The sequence below is a fragment of the Rhinatrema bivittatum genome, chromosome 1, assembly GCF_901001135.1.
Source record: "Rhinatrema bivittatum chromosome 1, aRhiBiv1.1, whole genome shotgun sequence".
NCBI lineage: Eukaryota > Metazoa > Chordata > Amphibia > Gymnophiona > Rhinatrematidae > Rhinatrema > Rhinatrema bivittatum.
In genome coordinates, this window is record NC_042615.1 from 493,109,256 (window position 1) to 493,133,010 (window position 23,755).

Here is a 23,755-nt window from a genome sequence, read left to right on the forward strand (position 1 = left end):
CAGTCAAAAGTTTCTTGAAACTTTGACAGAAAGTTTTCCCGCAATAGGGCTCTGTCAGTGACGTCACCCATATGTGAGGACTACATCCTGCTGTCCTGGGATAACACCTATTACAAGGTAAGCAATTTTGCTTTTTCTTCATTTCTGCTTTTAATTCTACCTACTGTTCTTTTGATTCTTAACATATGATACCTTCTGTTGCCACATAATGCTGGAGTTAAATACACAGAATATTCTATACTTAATAGGTTTTCTTATGCTCTATCTTGTTTTCTGCAGATTACAAGCAAATTTCTTAACACGAATTTATACAGTCCCAAAACAAACCAATCCACCCTTCACACTAAAAGATCAAGAAATACTCAAGCACAAATTAAATGGTCATATAAACCTTTCACCTGGAATCCAGCATCCTCATCTCCAATTTTGTTATGGGTTCAGACCATGCACTCTAGTATCCTGCCCAGGGTCTCTGTCCTGGGGGGAGAATCTGAGGTTTACACTGGGGGCTACCTGAGAGGTTTATTCCAAATAAACACACACACTTACTGGGATTATACCTGGGGGCTTGAACCCAGGAACTAATCCCAGTAATTATATGTGGCTATTTGTGTAGGGGATAAGCTCCTGGGTTCAAGCCCCCAGATATAATCCCAGTAATTGCGTGTGGCTAGTAGTTGGTAATCGTACCAAGGCAATATTTTGTGGGAGTATTGATTAGACAGTTATTGTGGTTGGCAAATATTAGTACTAGGATATGTCCTGCTTTATGAGTGGGATGGTTTCAGATTGTGACCAACCCATTGCTTCCATTGTGTCTGAAAAGATTTTGCATGTGGTGGGTTTTGGTGTTTTGTCTACATGTAGGTTAAAGTCTCCTACAACTAGGGGTAGATTTACAAACAGCGCGAATTGGTGTACTTTTGCTGGCGCATCAGGCGCAAGCAAAAGTACGCGGGATTTTAGTAGATACTCGCGTAGCCGCTAAAATCCTGGATCGGCGCGCGCAAGGCTATCGATTCTGTATAGCCGGCGCGCGCCGAGCCGCGCAGCCTACCCCCGTTCCCTCCGAGGCCGCTCCGAAATCGGAGCGGCCTCGGAGGGAACTTTCTTTTGCCCTCCCCTCACCTTCCCCTCCCTTCCCCTACCTAACCCACCCGCCCGGCCCTGTCTAAACCCCCCCTTACCTTTGTCGGGGGATTTACGCCTCCCGGAGGGAGACGTAAATCCCTGCGCGCCAGCGGGCCGCTAGCGCGCCGGGACGCGACCAGGGGGCGGGTACGGAGGGTGCGGCCACGCCCCCGTACCGCCCCGGGCCGTAACCACGCCCCCGGGCCCGCCCCCCAAAACGCTGCCGACATGCCCCCAAAACGCCGCGCCGACCGGGCCCGCCCCCGACACGCCCCTGACACGCCCCCCTCGCCAAACCCCGGGACTTATGCGAGTCCCGGGGTCTGCGCGCGCCGGTAGGCCTATTGAACATAGGCGCACCGGCGCGCAGGGCCCTGCTCGCCTAAATCCGCCCGGATTTGGCCGGATTTAGGCGAGCAGGGCTCTTAAAATCCGCCCCTTAGTGTAGAGTCAAGTGTTGGAAACACTTTAGTAAAAGGTTTGATTAAAGTATTCCAGAGGGGCAATGGATGAGTCCTGTGTGTGTTTGTGGAGATTTTAGGAATGCTACCTCATAGGGTGGGTTGATCTGTTCTTTGTAAGGTGTAAGTTTAAGTTCCTTTTTACAGATTATTAATAGCCCCCCACCTTTGCATTTGAGTCAGGGGACGTGAAAGACATCATAATTGGAATGATCAATTTGATTTAAGAATACATTATCTTTGTTGTTTAACCAGGTTTCAGAAATGCAGAAGATAGTAGGATTTAATTAATCTAACAGATAATTTATCAGTGGTATTTCTTTTTACAATGACTGAACATTCAAAAGTAGGAGTGTAAACATTAAGCAGAATGAGATTACAGGAGGGGTGTTACTCATCATGGGAAGGATCTGCCTTGTATTCCTTATTTCTTTATTTATGTTTTCCTTCTTTGTTTCCGTGACTGAGTATAGGTTCGATACTATGTATTTGCTCCTTTGTTGAAATGGCCTCAGTCATGAGTGAAGGTGCCCCAAGTATCTCCTGGGTTTGAGTACATAGAGAATATTCAGCAGAGAATCCACAGGCTTGTGCCTTTGTATAGTTTTGAGATAGGTTAGGCTTTCCTCACTGATTTAATAACTGCAATAGTGCCTTAACAGGGACCGGAAGCTTCAGGCAGATGGAAATTGATTACAAAGGAATCGGTTTATCTATTGGATGCACAGAGAGGAAAGATTCATACTTAAATGAACAAGGGTACTTTAAATAGTGAACTGTAATTTAAGTGTTGTTTAACTTGCTTTTCTTGGCCAGCTTCCATTGCTTTCATTGTCTGTTTGGTTTTAGGTTTTCCCCATAAGTTTAAGATGTCATCATATTTGTTCAGAAAAGGTATTACTACCTCAGGTTGGCACCTCAGGTGTACACAAAGGGGCAGCCTCCTTTGTGCACATGCCAAGGGCGCAAACACCTCCGGTCTGTGTGACAATCCTTCCCTTCCTCGGTGGTGGCGGGTGGGTTAGGGGCGATCCCGAGGGAGGGTCCAGGCCCTCTGGTGCCATCTTCAGTAAGAGGAGGGGGCATCCTTCCGATGGTGGAGCTTCTCCTGTTGTCTCTGTTCTCCCTCTCCCGATGTAAAATGCAGCGGAGGTGTTTGCACCTCAGCGCCAGTCACACTGTGTCCCCGACATGTGCGGCGCTCCTTCCCTTTCTCAGTGGTGGTGGGCGGATTAGGGGCGGTCCCGAAGGCGGGTGCTGGCTTCGGGAGGGGAGGGGGTAACCCGATGGTAGAGCTTCTCCTGGTGCTTCTGTTCTCCCTCTCCTGAGGGAAAATGCCGTGGATGTGTGTGCTGGTGTCTGCGCCGCAAGACCAGTTGCGCTGTGTCTTCAGCATGTGTGGTGCTTCTTCCCTTCATTGGTGGTGGTGGGTGGCTTAGGGGTATCCCGAGGATAGTTGCAGGGCCTCTGGGCGGGTGCAGGCCCTCTGCTGGCTTAGGGAGGGGGAGGAGGCATCCTTCTAATGGTGGAGCTTCTCCTGGTGTCTCTGTTCTCCCTCTCTTAAGGGAAAACGCTGTGGAGTTGTGCCTCGGTGTTTACGTCTCAGTGCCGGTCATGCTGGGTTCCCGGTGTGTGTGGTGTTCTTTCTCTTCCTTGGTGGTAGTTGGTGGGTTAGGGGTGGTCCCGAGGGTGGGCACAGGTTAAGTTACAGACCTTCAGCACAATCATCAAACATTTTCACTTGGAAAGAAATCAGTAGAACTGTAGGTGAAATAATGAAACTCCAGGGAGGATGACTCAGAACCAATGTCAGTAAATATTTATTCAGGGAGAGGGTGGTGGATTCCTGGAATCCCCTCCCAAAGGAGTGATAAAGACAAAAATGTTGAAAGATTTCAAAGGGGCATGGAAACTATTCTCAAGATCAAAATCTTAGAGCTTATAGAAAGACATGGTTTAATGGAACACAGTCAACATGGATTTACCCAAGGGAAGTCTTGCCTTACAAATCTGCTTCATTTTTTTGAAGGGGTTAATAAAAATGTGGATAAAGGTGAACTGGTAGATGTAGTATATTTGGATTTTCAGAAGGTGTTTGACAAAGTCCCTCATGAGAGGCTTCTAAGAAAACTAAAAAGTAATGGGATAGGAAGCGATGTCCTTTCGTGAATTACAAACTGGTTAAAAGACAGGAAACTGAAAGTAGGACTAAATGGTCAATTTTCTCAGTGGAAAAGGGTAAACAGCGGAGTGCCTCAGGGATCTGTACTTGGACCGGTGCTTTTCAATATATATATAAATGATCTGGAAAGGAATACAATGAGTGAGGTTATCAAATTTGCAGATGATACAAAATTATTCAGAGTAGTTAAATCACAAGCGGATTGTGATACACTGCAGGAGGACCTTGCAAGACTGGAAGATTGGGCATCCAAATGGCAGATGAAATTTAATGTGGACAAGTGCAAGGTGTTGCATATAGGGAAAAATAACCCATGCTATAGTTACACAATGATAGGTTCCATATTAGGAGCTACTACCCTAGAAAGAGATCTAGGCGTCATAGTGGATAATACTTTGAAATCGTCGGCTCAGTGTGCTGCAACAGTCAAAAAAGCAAACAGAATGTTGGGAATTATTAGAAAGGGAATGGAGAATAAAACGGAAAATGGCATAATGCCTTTGTATTGCTCCATGGTGAGACCACACCTTGAATACTGTATACAATTCTGGCCACCGCATCTCAAAAAAGATACAGTTGCGATGGAGAAGGTACAGAGAAGGGCGACCAAAATGAGAAAGGGGATGGAAGAGCTCCCCTATGAGGAAAGAATAAAGAGGTTGGGACTGTTCAGCTTGGAGAAGAGACGGCTGAGGGGGGATATGATAGAGGTGTTTAAAATCATGAGAGGTCTAGAAACAGATAAATGTGAATCAGTTATTTACTCTTTCGGATAATAGAAAGACTAGGGGGCACTCCATGAAGTTAGCATGTGGCACATTTAAAACTAATCGGAGAAAAGTTCTTTTTCACTCAACGTACAATTAAACTCTGGAATTTGATGCCAGTGGATGTGGTTAGTGCAGTTAGCGTAGCTGGGTTTAAAAAAGGATTGGATATTTTATCGGAGGAGACGTCCATTATCTGCTATTAATTAAGTTAACTTAGAAAATAGCCATTGCTATTACTAGGAATAGTAGCATGGGATAGACTTAGTTTTTGGGTACTTGCCATGCTATTATGGGCTGGATTGGCCACTGTTGGAAATAGGTTGCTGGGCTTGATGGACCCTTTTTCTGACCCAGTATGGCATGTTCTTATTTTGTATGTTGCAGACTGAATTAAGGGATGTAGAACAGTTTGGGAGTTGGCTGAGGTAGCCACAGAGAGAGAGAGAGAGAGATTAATAATACATAGAAATTGATAGTGTTGCAGTTTGGACATTTGGTGAGAAATTTTTTATTTTTTAGTATTTTTCTCTCACATTTTGGGAGACCAAATGTATTACAGTATAATTTTTTGTCTTTTCTGAGAGAAAATACTGTCATATATGTATATAATTGCATAGAGATTTGTGTCACTAAGAAACAGTTTTGTTTCTTACTTACAGGGTTAGCATATACATAGGCAGTCACCCTCCCTTCTCCCCCTTCACAGATTCCTCCATGGCTCCTCTTCACACAAATTTCCCCAGCTTTTACCCCTTTCACATATTAGCACTCCCTTCTAACAAGAAGTCTTAAAAGCTCCAAGGTCACGAGCATTACTAAGCACAAAATGGTAACATAATTAAAATTTTAAGATTGTTACTTATTTGAAGCCAGCTAGTATTCTAAGAGTTAAACCTTGACCCTGACTGGCTGTATCAGTGCGCACAGCATAAGAAGCTCTGAAAAAAGGCCGAAGCTGAAAACACTGGCATGCACCCAGCTTAGTTTTAGTAAAACTTTTTATAATTTAGAATCGCATACAGTAAATACAGGTACTTTTGTAGTGATTTAATGGTGGTGTTACTGCCTGAATTATTACGATTTCTTCTTTTATGGTTAAGCAGATATTATTCTAGTTATTATGTTGATTATAGATTATGAAAGTTTAAAGAAGATTTTAGATTGTAGTCACATAGTAAAACATAAGAGAAATAAAGGAATATGCACAAAATATAAGAATTTTACCATTTAATTGTGGTCCTGAGACATCAGGTATTGGCAATATATCAAGAAGGGCTACACACAGAAGTCCAGAATGCACATGTCCTATCCCAAAAGTTATAAAACTTTAGGCCATCATACCCAGGCAGATTTCCTGCCGATAACCTAGGTTATGGGTCTTCAGTGCTGACTGGTCTGCAGAACGAGACCTCGCTTGGCTGATTCACACATCTGGGGGCAAGGAGATACCCTTTCAAGAAAACCTGACTGTATTCCTAGGCTTTTGTATTTAATTATACCCTATTAGCTGGGGTAAGTACTTTTGCTTATTCTGTGGATATATTGTATACATTTTGCTTTCTTTGTCTCAGGTGTTCTCTTAAGCACCTGTTTTGTACATATATATTGCATAGAAATATAGCTGTACATTGTTTCACCTAAGACATAGTGAGTTTTGTCATTTTTTTTAGTCAGTTAAATATTAAAGACCACAGGGCAAATACAAATACTAGCATAACCTATTAGCAAATCCCACAACACCATAGTAGTTGCACTGAGGAATTTGGTGATCCTCACTTTCATTTAGTCATCCACCAATAATCCTTAATGCATCAAGAGTACACTATGGAACTTATGAATTTCAACAAATTTAACTAGAATCTGCTCTTTTGTATGCTTCATTTTTTAAGCATTAACTTAATAGGTTTTATATTTCCATAAAAACACAAATTTGTAATGAATTTGTAAAAATAGCTTGGGAAACAAGGGAAATCTGCTTAAAATAGAATTAATTTGATGGAGTATAACCAATTTAATGGAGTTCATCTTACCTCATCAACTGAAACATAGTGCAGACCATTTCTCTGAAGCAGTTTTAATAATTCTCAATACAACATGAGGGCAATTTTTAAACTGCTTGCAGAATTTGTCTATGGGTACTTTTTACTTGTAGGTTTTGCACCAATTTTGAAAAGGAAAACCTTTTCATTTAAATATTGCCAAAGAAAAAGTATATGCACAACTTTGCATCTGCTTAAGAACATAAGAAATTGCCATGCTGGGTCAGTCCAAGGGTCCATCAAGCCCAGCATCCTGTTTCTAACAGAGGCCAAACGATGCCACAAGAACTTGGCAAGTACCCATACTTTTGAAAATGTAAATGCATACATGTGCTTGCAAGTCCCTCCTTAACCCTGCCCCCAGGATTATCTCCTTCCATTATATTTAAAATTATGCATATACAGTGGTTCTAAACTGGTAATTTTACTTCCTCATAGTATGGGCAGTTATTGAAGACTCCATTTTCTTAGGTAAAGCAGTGTTTTACTTATGAAAATAGCTTTGGAAATTGCTCTCCAAGTATGTGTTTCTTCCTAAATGGATTTATAAAACTCTCCTTATGTTTATTTCTTTCTGTTTCTATTGAAAATAATAGTAAGACAATTTTATTTTGCCTTCAGTGTTCCCTTTTCTGCAGTGCTGTTAATGGTCATATGACCTGCGAGAATCGCCTTTGTAATACAGTGAGATAGATTACCAAATAACATTTATTGTAATTTTGGTATGTTGAATAAGAACCCATAGTAAGCCAGCCTACCTAGAAATGTCTTCATACGTCTTGCTTCCCAGTTAATAGGCTCTCTCTCACCTGAATCAGTTGATCCTCCCTTCTTTGGCCAGAAGTGAAGGAAACAAACACCACTGCTCAGGATTGTTCTGGTGTTGTCAACTGCTTATATTGCTGCTGATGCTGTCCAATGAGTTGCATTTATACATATTTTATTATAGCCCTTTAAAGCGCGAGTGGATTATTCAGTTTATTCCTGTCCAGAGTGTAATCTCGCAGTTATCAGTAGAAGCCTTTAATACATTACTTTGCTGCCTTGAGATCATGGGGGCTATCATCTGTTTCTAAATTATGGCCTACAGCTGGTCATGAGCCAGTGGCTAGTTTCATTTGACCTTGATGTAGTTGTTTCTGTGCTGATAAGCAATCTGTGCTGCGATCCTGGTATTCTCCCGCAGGATATTGGCTGTACAAGGATTTTTGCTACTTGTACTGCAAGCAGAGAGCATAGGAAACAACTGATTTTCTAACCTGAGTAGGCCTAGCTATTCCTCCACTATAGTGTCCACCTCAGCATTATTTTGACATAAAAATGATCATCCTATAAAGTTTTAGGAAGCTTCTGAATGCTAAATTTTTACTGAACTTTTTCTAGTGGTGGTTTTAGATTTTCATTAATGCCCATTGATCTTTGTGATACTGGATCCTGGTGCTTTGGTCTATCTTTGGTACTGAAGCTGAGTCTTAGGTGCCCTGTGTGATACTGGATTCATGTCCTCTGTTGTTCTTTGTTGTTGGTAATTTTTTTCTTGCCCATATGCTGCTGAGTGTTTGTTGTTGTGGCATTCTTCTGACTCAGCATAGTATTCCCTCAAACTTTCTGGGCATGGTACTTAAATATTGTTACTTCTCCTGTGCTTTGAATGCATATATAGTCATTTTTTGGACAAAATATTTTCCCTGCCCTCTGCTGTTTGGTTATAATAACTGCTAGAATACATCAACCCACAAGCTTTGGATTTTTTTATATATTCTATATGATTGATTGCAAAAAAAAGTGAAGTATAAATTGGTCAAAGCTTGAAGAGGCTATTTGGGGAGTACAGACTAGCCTAACTAAAAAGGCTAGATGTAACTGCAGGAGTTATCTTTCTATTCATAAAGGATGAGTATAACTCTCCATCAAGTAAGACAGGAATAAAAGACATTCAAGCCACACTTGCGGAGGTATCAAATCGTCCTTATATATGTGTAAATAGTGGTGGTAGAGAGCACCTGATATTCTGTATATATACAAAGGGGCGGATTTTAAGAGCCCTGCTCGCCTAAATCCGCCCAAATCCGGGCGGATTTAGGCGAGCAGGGCCCTGCGCGCCGGTAAGCCTATTTTACATAGGCCTACCGGCGCGCGCAGAGCCCCGGGACTCGCGTAAGTCCCGGGGTTTTCGGAGGGGGCGTGTCGGGGGGCCCGAACCGCGCGGTGTTTTCGGGGCATGTCGGGAGCGTTCCGGGGGCGGGCCTGGGGGCGTGGCTATGGCCCGGGGCGGCCCGGGGGCGTGGCCGCGCCCTCCGGACCTGCCCCCAGATCGCATCCCGGCGCGCTAGCGGCCCGCTGGCGCGCGGGGATTTACTTCTCCCTCCGGGAGGCGTAAATCCCCCAACAAAGGTAAGGGGGGGGATTTAGACAGGGCCGGGCGGGTGTGTTAGGTAGGGGAAGGGAGGGGAAGGTGAGGGGAGGGCAAAAGAAAGTTCCCTCCGAGGCCGCTCCGATTTCGGAGCGGCCTCAGAGGGAACGGGGGTAGGCTGCGCGGCTCGGCGCGCGCCGGCTATACGAAATCGATAGCCTTGCGCGTGCCGATCCCGGATTTCAGCGGATACGTGCGGCTACGCGCGTATCTACTGAAATCCAGCGTACTTTTGTTTGCGCCTGGAGCGCCAACAAAAGTACGCCTATTCGCTGTTTTTGAAAATCTACCCCATAGTGATGTATGCATAGAGGTAGTAATATACTGGTATTCCTAGGAATGCACACACTTATATTGAAGTATGTGCTCACGTTTTCATGTTGGTGTATAAACTCGCTCTTTGAATGACTAAACTAGCTCTCTTCCTGTACATTTAGCCATCTGTAGATGCATATTTACAAATGTGTGGAAATCATTTTTCTTTTATTTCATTTTATAATTAAGCTTATTAAATGAGAATTTGTGTTGGGGATACCAAGAGTAGGCCCTATGGAAAGCAAATCAAGCCTGAAAAGACAGTGCAAGTATGTGTTTTGGAGTGTGTCTAATAGAGGGATCAACATACAAACCTAGTAAATTATATATAGACAATTTAGCTGAAAAAAATATTCGAGATTTATTTATTTATTTATTTATTTATTTATTTAAAATCTTTGCTATACCGTCATTAAGCAAGCTGCTGTCACAACTGTTCACAATAAGACACATAATTACACGATTGCTTAAATGTGTTATAATAAATTGTACTATATAATGTATGTTTTGTATTAATCTAAGACAAAGCTTATTTCCTATGGGGACATGTGACTGAAAATATTTTTCATAACATAAAGGTCATTTATTTATCTTAAATATTTATAAACTGTTAATCACAAATCCATTGCGCTAAGCAGTGTATAAGGATACATAAACATAAAATTCATGAAAACATTCAAACATTAAAATTCAAATAAAAGATCACATTCTAACATAAAATAAAACTTGATTTTGTTGAGATATGGACATTCTTTTTAATTTCATGGCTTCTCTCTTTGTTCACATCAGAACCTGAACATAGCTACTATTTCATCTGCTCCTATTTTGTGAGTGTTTGATTATATACATAGGTATGAATATCCAAAAAGAGATGAGGGGAAGAGTGTGAAATGAGACTGAAAACGTACTCATACGCTGCTTCCAAAATACCATTATAGGGAATTAGAAAAAATTATCCTGCATACCCAACCCATTCTTTCCTTTTGCTGTTGTATTTGTTAAAGAGGGGATGTGATTTTTTTTAAATATATTTCTACTATTAAATAATGTTACTTCCACTTTCTTTACAGCATTTAGAAACAAGTTTGACAGAGGCCAAAAGGCAAATGGAAGACTTTCACAGCAAATTAAATGAATTGTTGTCGCAGCTTGATTTTAAACAGACTGAGCTAACTGAGAAAGAGGTTGATGCAACCAGACTAAGGCAAGTATTTCACTTTTAAGAACATAAGGTATGCCAAGTTGAGTCAGACCAAAGGTCTCCAACAGTGGCCAATCCACTGAGAGATGCTGAAGAATAGATCCATTTCTTGTTGTGCTCTCTCTCAGAGGTCAGCAATAGCTTTCCCAAGTCTATCTGACTAATAAAGATTTATGGACTTTCCCACAAGGAACTTTTCCAAATTCCTTTTAAACCCTGCCATGCCAGCTGCCTTGACCACATCTTCCAGCAACAAATTTCACAACTTGATAATGCACTGAATGAAAAAATATTTAGGAAGGACAGGCAGAATCGTATGCCTTCATAACTTGGTGACATTGGTGATGGAACCCGGTATTAGAGCTATATTACCAGCTCTAACACCGGGATACTTGTCACTTGGATTGGCCACTGTTGAGAACTGGATACTGAGCTTGATGGGCCTTGGTATGACCCAGTATAGCATTTCTTATGTTCTTATGCTATGGGTAGTGGTGGACTGACATGATTGAGTTATTAATTCTTAAAAGATTTACAGCAGCCATATGAGCCACAAATAAACCAATGAGTTGAATTCTGAGTGGTATCACATTACAATTTAAATTTCACCTTTATATGGTTGGTGAACTTTTGTCCATTATTGAGTGATCACAACATGTAAGACAAACTTACAAGATAAGATTTTTTAAGTATTTTGTTGTGCCTTTGGCCTCTCTCGGTTCAGGTTTTTCCTGTGGTATACGTTAGATTCCAGAAGGGATACTAGTTTTTTGATGTTTTCTTCCATTTTGGTGTGTTAAGTTATACATCAGGAGTTTTGAGTGGTCTTTTGTCATCTGAGATTGTTGCTTGATTTTGCCTCTGCTATTATTAATATCCCAGAAATCATAGAAACATGGCAAAAAAGACTATGTGGCCTATCTAATTGGCCCATTGGCCCAACTAACTTAGCTTTACAATTTCTATTGCTCCTCAACCACCGCTGGGAGGCTGTTCCATACATTCAGTGCTCACCCTGTAAAGAAACATTTTCATAGATTAAGACAGTCATCCTATGATCCCTGGTTCTAGAGCCTCCTTTCTGTTGAATGAGTCTTGAAACCATACATGGAAAACTTTGAGATATTTAAATCTTTTTCATATCCCCTTTATTTCGCCCTTTTCTCTAGAGTGTACATGTTTAGATCTTTAAGTTTATCCTCATATACTTTAGAATGAAGATCGCTGACCATTTTAATAGCTATCCTCTGGATCAATTCTTTTTGAAGATGTGCTCCATAATTGTTTATAGCATTCAAAATGAGGCCTCACATGGGACCTATACAAGGGCAGTATCACCTCCCTTTTTCTGCTGACAGTTCTCTTCCCAGTGCAGCCAAGTATCTCTCTGGCTATTGCCATCACTTTATCCACCTTTTTGGCTACCTTAAGATTATCAGATACAATCACCTCCAGATCTTGCTCTTCTTTTGTGCTTAGAAGAATTTCACGTCCAATACGGTACCTCTCCTTTCAGTTTTTGCAGCCTAAAAGCATAACTCTTCATTTTTTTAGCATTAAATCTTAGCTGCCAGAACTTAGACCATTCCTCAAGCTTTAGTAGATCCCTCCTCACATTTTCCACACCTTCCTGGTGGGCTATTCTATTGCAGATTTTGGTATTGTTGGCAAAAAGATAAACCTGTCCCGATAATCCTTCTGCTATGTTGCTTACAAAAATGTTGAAAAGAACCAGTCCAAAGATAGTCTGAGGCACACTGCTAGTAATAGCCCCCACCCTAGCATTAACTCCATGTATCACTATCCTTTGCACCTCTCTCAATCAGTTTCTAACTCAGCCACAGTAGGGCCCATAGGAAGGTGCTCAATTTATTTATAATTTACCTGTGCAGAACTGTGTCAAAGCCCTTCTGAAATCCAAGTACTCTATATCTAGCACTATCCCTTGATCCAACTCATAGTTTACCTAATCAAAGAAATTGATCAGATTGGTCTGAAAAGTTCTACCTCTGGTAAAACCTTGCTGCCGCAGATCTTCCAATCCATTGGATTCCATAAACTGCACTGTCCTCTATTTTAGCAGGAATTCCACTAATTTGCTTATCAAAGAGGCCAGACTAACCATCCTGTAGTTCATAGCTTCCCTCTTTCCACTTTTATTAATAGGGACCTTATCTGTCCATCTCCAGCCCTCTGGAACTACTGTTGACTCTAAAGAAGCATTGAAAAAGACAGTCAGTGAAGCTTCCATGCCTTCTTTAAGTTCTGTTAGTATCCTTGGGTATATCTTCTCTGGCCCCATTTTCTTATCTAGTTTGTTTAGTTATCTGCTCACAAATACACTGTTCCCAATTGAGGTTTATCTCACATCCAGTCTTATTTGTGTTCATTTTATGTAGTCCTCCTCCTGACCCTTCCACAGTGAATACCAGACAGAAATATTTGTTAGGCAATTTTGCTTTTTTACTTATCAGCCTCTCATATTCCTCCCTTTTGCCTCTGAGTCTGACATTGCCACTTTTGCACTTCCTAGTATAACTAAGGAATAAATAAAAGCTTATCCCTGTCTATCTCTATTTTATATTTTTTCTTTCATTAGAAGTTTTAGCATTCATGACTTTTTTCCCAGCTTCTCTTAGGTTTTCCAGGTTTTTATTTCTGTGATGTCTTGTAGTTTATGAATGCTTACTTTTTCTCCTTTACCTTTTCAGCTACTTATTAAGAAAACCATATTGGCTCTTTTTCTTCTTTCCTTTATTACCCTTCTTAACAAAAAGGTTAGTTGCTCTTATAATTCTTTTTAGTTTTGTTCTTCTTCTTCTAGATTTTTCTATTCAGCTAAGGACTTCTTAAGGTACTCCCTCATTTTAACAAAGATAGTTTTCCTGAAGTCTAGGAAGTTTGCTTTTGAAAGAACCATCATATCCTGAGCTCTGAAACCTGCTCCTGCTTTCATGTCCAGACCCCATGGTGTGAAGAGACTATCAGCAGCCTCACTGCCAGGCCAGGCAGAAGAAGATACTGTTGGTGTCCTGCCAGGCCCATATGAATAGGAGTTGGTGATATCTCATTCTGATCTGGGTGAAAGAGAAGGGAATAATCTCCCATTGGGCTAGGAAGAGGAGAAGAAAGCAAGAGCAGCTTCCTCTCATACCTAGTAAAGGAGAAATTAGCCAGCTCCTGTTTAGACTGATGAGGAAACAAGCAGCTTTCTGCTGGGTCTGTGACATGCCTTCTGTGACCTCATGACACCCTAGTGTGACCCGATAATCCTGTTGAGAACCACTGCCCTAAAGTAGGAAGACTGGCTTGGTGCGGCGGTGGCAGTAGTGGCGCTGGTGATTAAAAACAGAAATAGTAGGATCAGAACAACTACAGCAAGAAGAGTAGCTGAGAAACTCCCAACATATACCTCAAGGGCTGAAGTGGGAAGACGAAGACAGGTATAAAAAAACCTGAGTGGTGGTGCGGTGAATGTGCAAAGCAATGGATTTCGAGAGGAAGACCAAGATTTGAAAAGAATGTTAGATAACTAGAGAGGAGGATCCCTGTCTCTGTTGGAGCAATGTGGCTGATCAGTTGATTAGCATATGCGTCTGACAAATTAAAAAATCAAGTCATCACGTGCTATGTACACATGGCCAATACAGTGAAACTCCAGATGTCTCATTAAATCTGTTCCATCTGTTATTTTTATAACTGTGATGTTTGTAAAGCTAATAAATGATGATGAATGCTGACCCCCAAGGTGTACAGGTCAATGAATTGGAAATGGTATCAAAACCCCTAAGGGGTATAGTGCAGGTAATCGCAATAAGCACAGAGTAATCAAAACCCCCAAAGCATACAGTACATGAAATTGCAAACAGCACAAAGTCATCAAAACCCCCAAGACCTGGGGTGTGGTGAATCACAAACAGCTCAAAGATGTCATAACCTCCAAAGCATAAAGTATTGTTATTTACAAACAGCACAGAAGCCTAGATAGACTTTTACAGCAAGATGTGAAACCAGAAAAGAGGTTATCTGGGAGGTGTAACTTGTATTTCTTTTTATTTTTGCAAATCTTTTTTTCTAGGGGCAAAACACTTCAGTGTAACCAACAAAGAAACTGGGTGGGCGAGCTAGGCTGAGATCCAAATAGAAAATATTTAGGCTCCTAAAATCTCATTCTGGTAATTATAGAAATGGTAGGTAGGGATATTAACAGAATGAATCCCAAGGTGGTATATCAGGGTCATGGCAGGTAGCTAGAATGGTAGCAGCAACGCTCTCAAGGTGGTATAAATGGGGCATATCAGGTAGGCATGAGGCAGCAAGACCGTCAAGGTTCCTTAAGTAGTTTTGTTATTCACATGGACATTCTGGAAACCCAAGCGAAGGCAGATTGATTTTCAAAATGGCCAGCTTTTCTATTAACTCTGATGCCAGCCTTGAGTGATGAGGGCTCACAATATTTCCTGTCACAAAGAAGACACTTTCAGTGGGTATATTGATTGGTGGGTAGGAAAGATAGCGTTGCGCCTCCTTGGCTAGGTATGGCCAGACTGCTCACTTGTATGCTCAATATGTCAGCACTTCAGTGTCCATGTCCTCAGTGGGCTCTGCAGGATAGCATGTCACAAAAATGTGTGCTGGGGTCTCCTTTGCTGGGGTGGGCTGAGGGTCTATCTTGACAGCTGCTGTAGCTATAGTCTGTGTCAGGAGATATGGTTCTTTGTGGGCATATGGTTATTGATGTGTGGGAGGAAGTGGCATCTGACAGGGTGCTGCTCCTGCTTGCACTATACTTATGTGGCCACTCTTTCCTGTGCTACATCTCCACTGTGCCTCAGCCTCCTGTAGAGTGAGACTTCCTTTCTCCCCTGGATCACAAAGTATGGCATGCATCTATCACTTTGTGTCAGAGATTTGTCTCTCTTGCACCTGCTTCTGCAACACCTGTGCTTCCATTCTCTCTTGCTCACAGAAGCCCTCTAAAGTATCCTCCAGAATATAGGGATGACTCCTCACATGCTGGCAGTCCTGGTTCTCAGATTGTCCATGACATCCTTGAAGGGCTTTAGGATTTCTATCTGTTTACCTATCACTACCTAATCATGATGCCCCAGTAGGTGATCCCCACCTATCTCTTTTTCCAGAGACAGATCATGCTGCTCTACTAATCTCTGCAGCATCATATATGTGGAATTCCAGCAGGTGCCAAAATCTTGAATCAGAGGAAAAAAACCTCTTAATGTGAGAAAAAGAAATAATATATATACATGCGAAGATTTCTCATGGGTGATGGGACTTATAAAGGCAAATTTAACTGTGATGATAGCCCTGCAACTATCATAATGCACAAGATTCCAGTATGTGTATCTGGTAACCTATAAGAGCTTTATGCTTCTATGTGCTGATAGATATAATCATCGGTTGCTTAGGGCCTTTTATTTCTCTCTGTTAACCAAAAAGCTAAACACTTAAATAACTTATTCAGCAGTGATACTTAGCTTGATGGTGAGTGATTGAGTGCTGTGAAAACAGCTTTCTCAAAAGCAGGATGCCGTGAAGTTCCGCTGATTGCCGCGATGGACTTGAATGTAGAAAGGGTTCCTTGCAGGTCCGCGAGCACAATCGCGTTCTGTTTAAAGTCCTGTTTCCTTTGGTTTTCCTTTGGTTAGCAGATGTGGTCCCCAGAGTAGTACTGCCACCTTTCTCTGATGCCAGTGCTAATGGGTGCTGCCTCTGCAGGTGATGCATTCCAGCATTTGTAAGATGCCCCACTTGCTTCCTTTAACTGATATCCTTATGACAAAACAATACACTGAGCTAATCGCAGACCCTCCCTCCCATTAAAGAGTCTTCAGATCAGGGATGTTTTTTGTTCTTTTGTAGATCTTTGGGGTTTAATGCTGGCACTGGAATTGTTTATGGACCCTGAAGAAAAATACCAGGAGTATCATTAATGCTCGCTACCTATGCTACCTACTCTTCCTCACCACTGTGAGCATCATTTATCACACCCATCAACACTCTGGATGTTAAAATGCTACTGACTAATCCTCTCATTCTTTAAATCCTGATTCAGGGAATCCCAGATAAGATTCTTTCTCAGAACTATTTGGTGAAAATACTTCTTTCACGGCCTCAGAAGCATTTCTGCTGCCCTGGTAATACCATCCTTCGATAGCTCTCTCACCTTTTCCCTCTTCTCCAAAAGAAGAACAAGTGGTATTGGCACATGCTCTCCAAATCTCAATTATTTCTTCTGTGAGCTGGCAATGCTTTCCACTCTTACTGTTCTGTGGCTATAAATCTCTTTCAATTTGAGGGAAGGCCTAGTGCTTTTTATATCGCTGCTACTACACTGGGCTGGATCTGCATCAGTTGCTCTGCCTCTTTCAAGTTTGCCATGCCCCCCCTCTCCCTTTTCCTGACATGATGGAATTTGTTGCTGTGTATTGTCTACTGGAGATTTGAATATTACAAATGAATTTATATATTGATACTGTAACTGTATCCCCACTTACTGTACCACTCACAGTATGGAAAACTTTTTCATACACAGATACATATATAGTGTCAGTGCTGACACCACACAGAAAAAAAAGCTAAACAGAACCAAAAAGACTGGCAGCCTGGTAGGACTTTTCTTCTCTTCAGTCTGCCATTATGTTGTGCCCACCTTGCTGTCTAGAGATAAAAAAAAAAAAAATCACTAGCACTGCTACAATCTTCACATTGTCTCCTAAGCTGATCCTCTGCTAGTGAAGAAAAAAATCAAAATCAGCGATACACTCTTTCTGATACAATGATTGAGATCACAGCAGCATAGAGAAGATCAGAAGCAGCTCATTTCCAGTGCCAAATCCAAAGGTTTCCAAGCATTTTTTTAAAAACCTTGTGAGAGCTTCTACATATGTCTTTCTGTGCCAATAAATAGAGAAGAAAAATAGACTTCTTCTTGCACATGCTCAGACTTTACAGTGGGAATAACTCAATGTCACTTAACTCAGATAGAAGCAATAGGCTATATGAAAAGGTGCTGCATTATGATTTATCATTTGTGTGGTTCCAAACCAACTTGTTCTGCCTTGCCTCTGGTTGCTATAGTTACCAAATTTTTTTTTTGCTCAGCAACATACAGCTATAGACTTCAATGGGCCATAGAGTTGAATAGGAAGCATAAATGAAGGAGACAAATATTTTTTGTTTACTCTTTGGTTCTCTCCACTCATTATGGGGGTCTATGTTTCTTTTACCTATTCTTTATAAATGAATGCACAGGGGGAGGCGCTGTTCACCATGAGACGAAATGGCTGCCGGAAGTCCCACGGTGCTCCACCCCCTTTCACGGATGTCGACGCTGACATAGGAGCATCGATGGCATCGATGGCCCTGTGAGGGTAGAAAAGCACCGTGGCAGGACTGGAGGCGCTGCGCGCCTAAGGAGCACAACCAAGGGGCTTGCCCCTTGGTTTTGCCCTTTAGTTTTTTCAGTTTTCAGTTTTCTCCTAAATATTCAAAACCCTTTGAGAGATGCCCCTTAGTTTCCCCCCCCGAAATTAAGCTATAAACTATGCTAAATACCAACATGGATTCTAAACACATTCCTTCCATCATCTCCCTCAATAGACAAAAACAAATAATATTTAAGAAAAAGCTCCCAAAGCCGCGTAGACATCTAATCTCCATCCCCCTAATTCCCAAAAACAAATTATTTAGTCTCTCACTTATTTCTCTACTCTTGGTAAATGCACAATCCTTAGTGAAAAAAAATGCCTATACATAACGATCTTCTCGCAGACAACAACCCTGATATATGTGGAATCACCGAAACCTGGTTTAAAAAATCAGACTATGTTCTCTTAAATCAATTACCAAAAAATACATATATCTCATCTATCCCTAGGCTTAACAAAAGAGGTGGTGGTATAATGATACTTTCAAAGAAGGAACTACACCTAAAAATACAGCAAATAAATTCACCACCCAAATTTGAAATAGCTCTCTTGAATTCCCAGTGTTTACAAATTTGTTTAATCCACGCACCCCCTAGCTTATTAGAACTCAGTGTCTCACCATTAATTGAATTCTTTACTAATCTAAACACTGAAATTCCAGCAGTCATACTCGGTGACTTCACCTTGCATGTTGATAAAGACCCATTATCTCACAACTGTGAGGCCTTCCTAAATTCAATGTCAGCATTAGGTTTTCACACACTAGACTTAATATTCATCAACTCCTATATCAATACCTCTCTTATTCCTACTATTAACCCTATACCGTGGTATGACCATAAACTAATTACTAGTGACATTGATATCCAATTCTCTACCATAATACCCCCAGCCACCAAGACTGGAATAGAATATAGGAAACCATGTCAACTAGATACCCTAACTGATCATCTCTCAAAAGCCCTGAATGATATAGATACATCAAACAGTGATAACACAATCAATTCATGGTTCTCTTTAACAAAAAAAGTAGCTGATAATTGCTTCCCACTTATCATAAAAGATATCTCTATTAACAATCATAAAAGATATCTCTATTAACAATAATGAATTAAGAATAATTAAAACAACACTAAGAAAAACTGAGAGGCACTGGAGAGTGTCTCCTTCGATCGAAACATTAACTAACTACAAATCTTTATTACATAAATACGATTCCACCAATAATGCAAAAACATAATTTTATTCCAACAAAATAAATAAATTTCAGTATAACCCTAGAGCACTATTTTCATATGTAAAAGACTTGACCAATCCCATTGAAACCCCCACATCAAACAAATCTATCAATTGTAATACAATTGCACAATATTTAAAGGAAAAAACTTTAAACATACTAAAAAACATATCTCCACAAAATTCTAATCAAAGAGTATTACCAAGTAACCCTGAAGACCATTTAACCTCCTTTGACACAGTTTTATCTCTTGAAATTGAAGGTATAATTAAAAAAATGAACTCAGCTGCTCACCCAGTTGATCACATCTCAAAAAACTTATTATTAAAAAAAGTTACCAATATAGTCTCCAAACCTATTGCCGATATAATTAACCTATCCATTACCGAAGCGAATGTCCCACACATCTTAAAATCCGCAATAGTGAAACCAATCACAAAAAAAACACAATCCAGCTCATTTGAACTTTCAAACCTAAGACCAATTTCTAATTTACCTTGTATCTCAAAACTTCTTGAGAAAATAATTAACAATCAACTATCAGATTATCTTGAAAAGCACAGTAACCCTGTATCCGACACAACATGGATTTAGAAAATATTTTAGCACTGAGATCCTTTTAACTTCACTACGAGATATCATCCTCAGAGGAGCCGATAACAGCCAAACTTACTTCCTATTCATGCTAGATATTTCAGCAGCCTTCGATACAGTTAATCATAAAATCCTCCTTGATAGACTAAACGAAAAAGGCATTAAAGACTCCGCACTAAAATGGTTCAACTCTTACTTAAAAGATAGAACCTTCAAAGTAAAATTTCTTGATAACGAATCACACCCAATCGATCTCCACTATGGAGTACCTCAGGGATTCTCTCTATCCTCAACCCTTTTTAATATTTATATGCTTCCATTGTGCAGAATTCTATCAGGCCTCGGTCTAACACATTTTGTCTACTCTGACGCCGTTCAGATTTTAATACCGATCCAAAAATCTATCGACCAAACTCTTAAGCTCTGGGATATATACCAATCCGCCATTGAAAAGGTATTAACCCAAATGAATCTTTCCCTAAATACTAATAAAATTGACATTCTATACATCTCACCTAAACTAAGCAAGACAAAAGAGCTTGAAATTCAAGAAGCAGCTAAAAATTACTTAATCTCTCTAGAAGTACGAGATCTAGGCATCCTCATAGATTGCGAATTCTTAATGAAATCATGCGTTAAAAAAATCATAAGCGATGATTATTTTAAATTATCGTCAAAAGATTAAAACTCCTACAATTCCCAAAAGATTTCAGAACTGTCTTACAGGCACTTATCTTGTCAAAATTAGACTACTGCAATTCACTATTTTTAGGACTACCCGCAAATATTACAAGACCATTGCAACTTCTGCAGAACTCAGCAGCTAGACTTTTGACAGGAACTGGAAGATCAGAACATATCACCCCAATATTGAAAGATCTTCACTGGCTACCGGTCAAATACGGGGCCCAACATAAAATCCTGTCCCTAATTCATAAAACCCTCTACAATGAAAAAATTGAATGGCTAACCTCATAACTTCACTTCCACATCCCTTCAAGAATTACTAGATCAACCGGAACAGGGATGTTGGCAATTCCTTCCCCCAAAATCGTGCATCTAAATAATGTAAGAGAGAGAACTATCTCTATTGCTGGACCCCAACTATGGAACTCTATTCCACAGGAATTACGATTAGAGGCAGACATCAAATTATTTAAAAAGGGCATTAAAACTTGGCTTTTTAAACAAGCCTTCCAAGAGCTGTTAAAATAATGATTTAAACTACTGATTTTATACCAAGGTAATGTATATATTTTTTATTTTATTATCTCTATTCTTTCTGTACTGCCTCTATAATTGTTTAAATTTTAAGATTATTTAGCCTACTATTTTAGTTTACTATTTTATTATGTACATTATGAAACTATGTATCTACTTCCTTTCTTCTTTTGGATATGCAAGTATTATTAAATGAATACTTGCTAACTACTGTAAACCGATTTGATATGCTCGCATGAAAAGTCGTTATATAAAAATTATTAAATAAATAAATGCAACATCTGCCCTGCGTCCTTCCAGGCCGCCATTTTTGCCACGAACACACATTAGCCAGACGCAGCAGAGGCATCAGCCCGGGCAGGAGCAGTTGGGGACTTACATAAATTATACAATATCAATAAAATACACCACAAAATACAGGAAAAGGAAACGGCACAGGGCAAGCGAAGTTGCCTCAGGAAATTCACAAAAATATTGGCGGGGAGGTTCGTGGAGAGGCAGGAGGGCTGAGAGCGAGCAGCCTTGGCTCTATTTTTACCCGACTGCTGTGTGGTGGTGTCAAAACAACAGCGGGGAAACGGCTAAATAGCTCTGCAGTTGGATCTCTCGTTTCAGTTCTGCAGTGGGTGAGAACTATTATCTACAGGGGGTAAGAAACAAGAAAATCTTAACAAGCTACAACTGCGAACAGAAGAAACCCGGGGTAGTTGTTTTGTGGCCTGGGAGAGCGGCTCCCGTTTGGGATTTTCTCTTTGCAGTCTCTTTCCCCCCACATTCACCCCCCTCCCCCCCAATTTTTATTGTCTACAAGCGGCAAAACGTTATCTGGGGAAATTTTGAGCAGAAAACTTTCTTAACTAATAATAACCAAAGGGGGAAAGATGGTGGAAGAGTAATGTCATCAGCCAGGATGGGCGCTTAAGCCTGCCTCTTCTCCCTCCCTGCAATTAACCAGTACAGTTTACACTCAGCACTCCGAGTGGCAGTTTCTTTCAATTATAGAGCTAGGTGAAGCACATCTCCCTGATGATGACCGGGAAAAAGAAAGCAGTTGACCTGGCGAAATTTTCATTTGAGGCAGAAGGATCAAGGTTTGCTGCCTTATCTGCTGAACCCGATACCGTGGGACATGAGCCATCACCAGAGGTGAGCGCTCAAGATCAGCAGGCCTCCGTGGCATCGGCCGAGACACTGACAAAGAAAGATTTCCAGGCATGGTTTGAAGGGCTGAGGACTGAAATTCGCTCATTGAAAGAGAATATGCAGGCCAACATTGAAACTTTGCTATCAGATCTGCGGGAGCTTGGCCACAGGGTGGAAGAGACAGAGGGAGCAATAGAAACTCACGGAACACAGTTAACGGACCTCACAGATGAAATTGCTGCGTTAAAATCCCACCAGGAAGAAACTGTCTTAAAAATGGAAGACTTGGAAAATCGATTCGGGGTCTCCCGGAGATCCCTGCATATGTGGATGCCATGACGATGGTGCGGAAAATGTGTCATGCCTTGCTGACAGCGACTCTGGGGAAAAGTACGGAGGAGGCAGCGCCGGTGGACTTTGTAATAGAGAGGGCTCATCAAGCATTGGGAACTACTCCCCGCAATACTCCTAAAGATGATATCACTTGTATTTACAGTTTTCTAATAAAAGAAGATATAATTCGCTGTGCTCGCAGGGTCAGTCCATTTAGTTGGGAAGGGCAAGAGTTGCAGATTTTTCAAGATTTGACGCCTGCTATGTTGCGTCGTCGGAGAGCCCTACAACCTCTCACCCAGACACTCCGAGCAGAGCAAATTAAATATAGATGGCTCTACCCTGGGGTTTAGCCTTTACTATTAAAGGCATAACCTCACAAGTAAAAACACTGGAAGAAGCCATTCCTATTCTGCAAGCAGCAGGAATCACACTACAACGTGGGGAAGCTCAGCCAGCCGTCCCGAAGTGGCAGTGAGTAGGGAAGGGGGGGGGGGGGCGTTGCCTCACCAGGCAATCTGCCAGCCATGATTCTTCCCCCTTGGACAAACCGGCGTGAGGCATGGACTCCATTTTCTCCATCCTAGAGAGGAAATGGCGAGGAAGTACCCTCATAGATCAATTGTGCACTACCCCGGCTCTCTATCCCCAGCTCTTCATAATAGAGACCTGAGTATAATAGAGTGGGAGTGCTGGGGGCGATCCTGCGGGCCGGGAGGCTCGGTTCAGTGAAGAAAAGTTTGAAGAGTATAATGATTGAACGGATGTGATAACAGTTTGTGGGTTTGAAAGTTAATGATATTCATTTTAGTGTTCTTAGCGTTGAAATTTTGTATGGAACATGTTGATCATAGGGAGGGAGTGGGGGGGTCAATTTGCGCAGAACTGAAGTCTACCTTTAAGGGGGGATGGAAGGGAGAGGGAGGGTGAGGGAGGAAACAGATGGGTGGGGCAGAGGTTGGGTATGGTACTTATAAGGGGGAGGGGTGGAAAGGCAGAGGTAATGGGGGGGGGAGTGGAAGGGAAGTGGACGGGGAATCTAGTAATAGGAGTGATTGGATGATATGGGATAGGAGAGAGTTGGTGGAAAGGTCATTGATGATGGGGGTGAAAGAGGAGAGACTTCCTCACAATGGAGTGGGGGGGGGGGGGGAGAAGAGAGAGCATGAGATTCACAAGTGAGTTTACATGTATTTCACTGAATGTTAAAGGCCTGAATTCTTCTTATAAATGTCAAATGTTATTTAAAGAACTGCAAAGATTAAAG

General features: G+C 41.2%; 1 protein-coding gene across 3 annotated transcripts in view; it reads left to right on the forward strand.

The window, feature by feature from the left end:
- Window positions 1-23,755, forward strand: part of CNTLN (centlein) — a 1,032,335-nt gene that overhangs the window by 342,459 nt on the left and 666,121 nt on the right. For all 3 annotated transcript variants that reach the window (XM_029608687.1, XM_029608696.1, XM_029608677.1), the window contains exon 7: window positions 10,382-10,515. In XM_029608687.1, coding sequence (XP_029464547.1) covers window positions 10,382-10,515 — 134 coding nt within the window. The remainder of the gene's footprint in view (window positions 1-10,381; window positions 10,516-23,755) is intronic.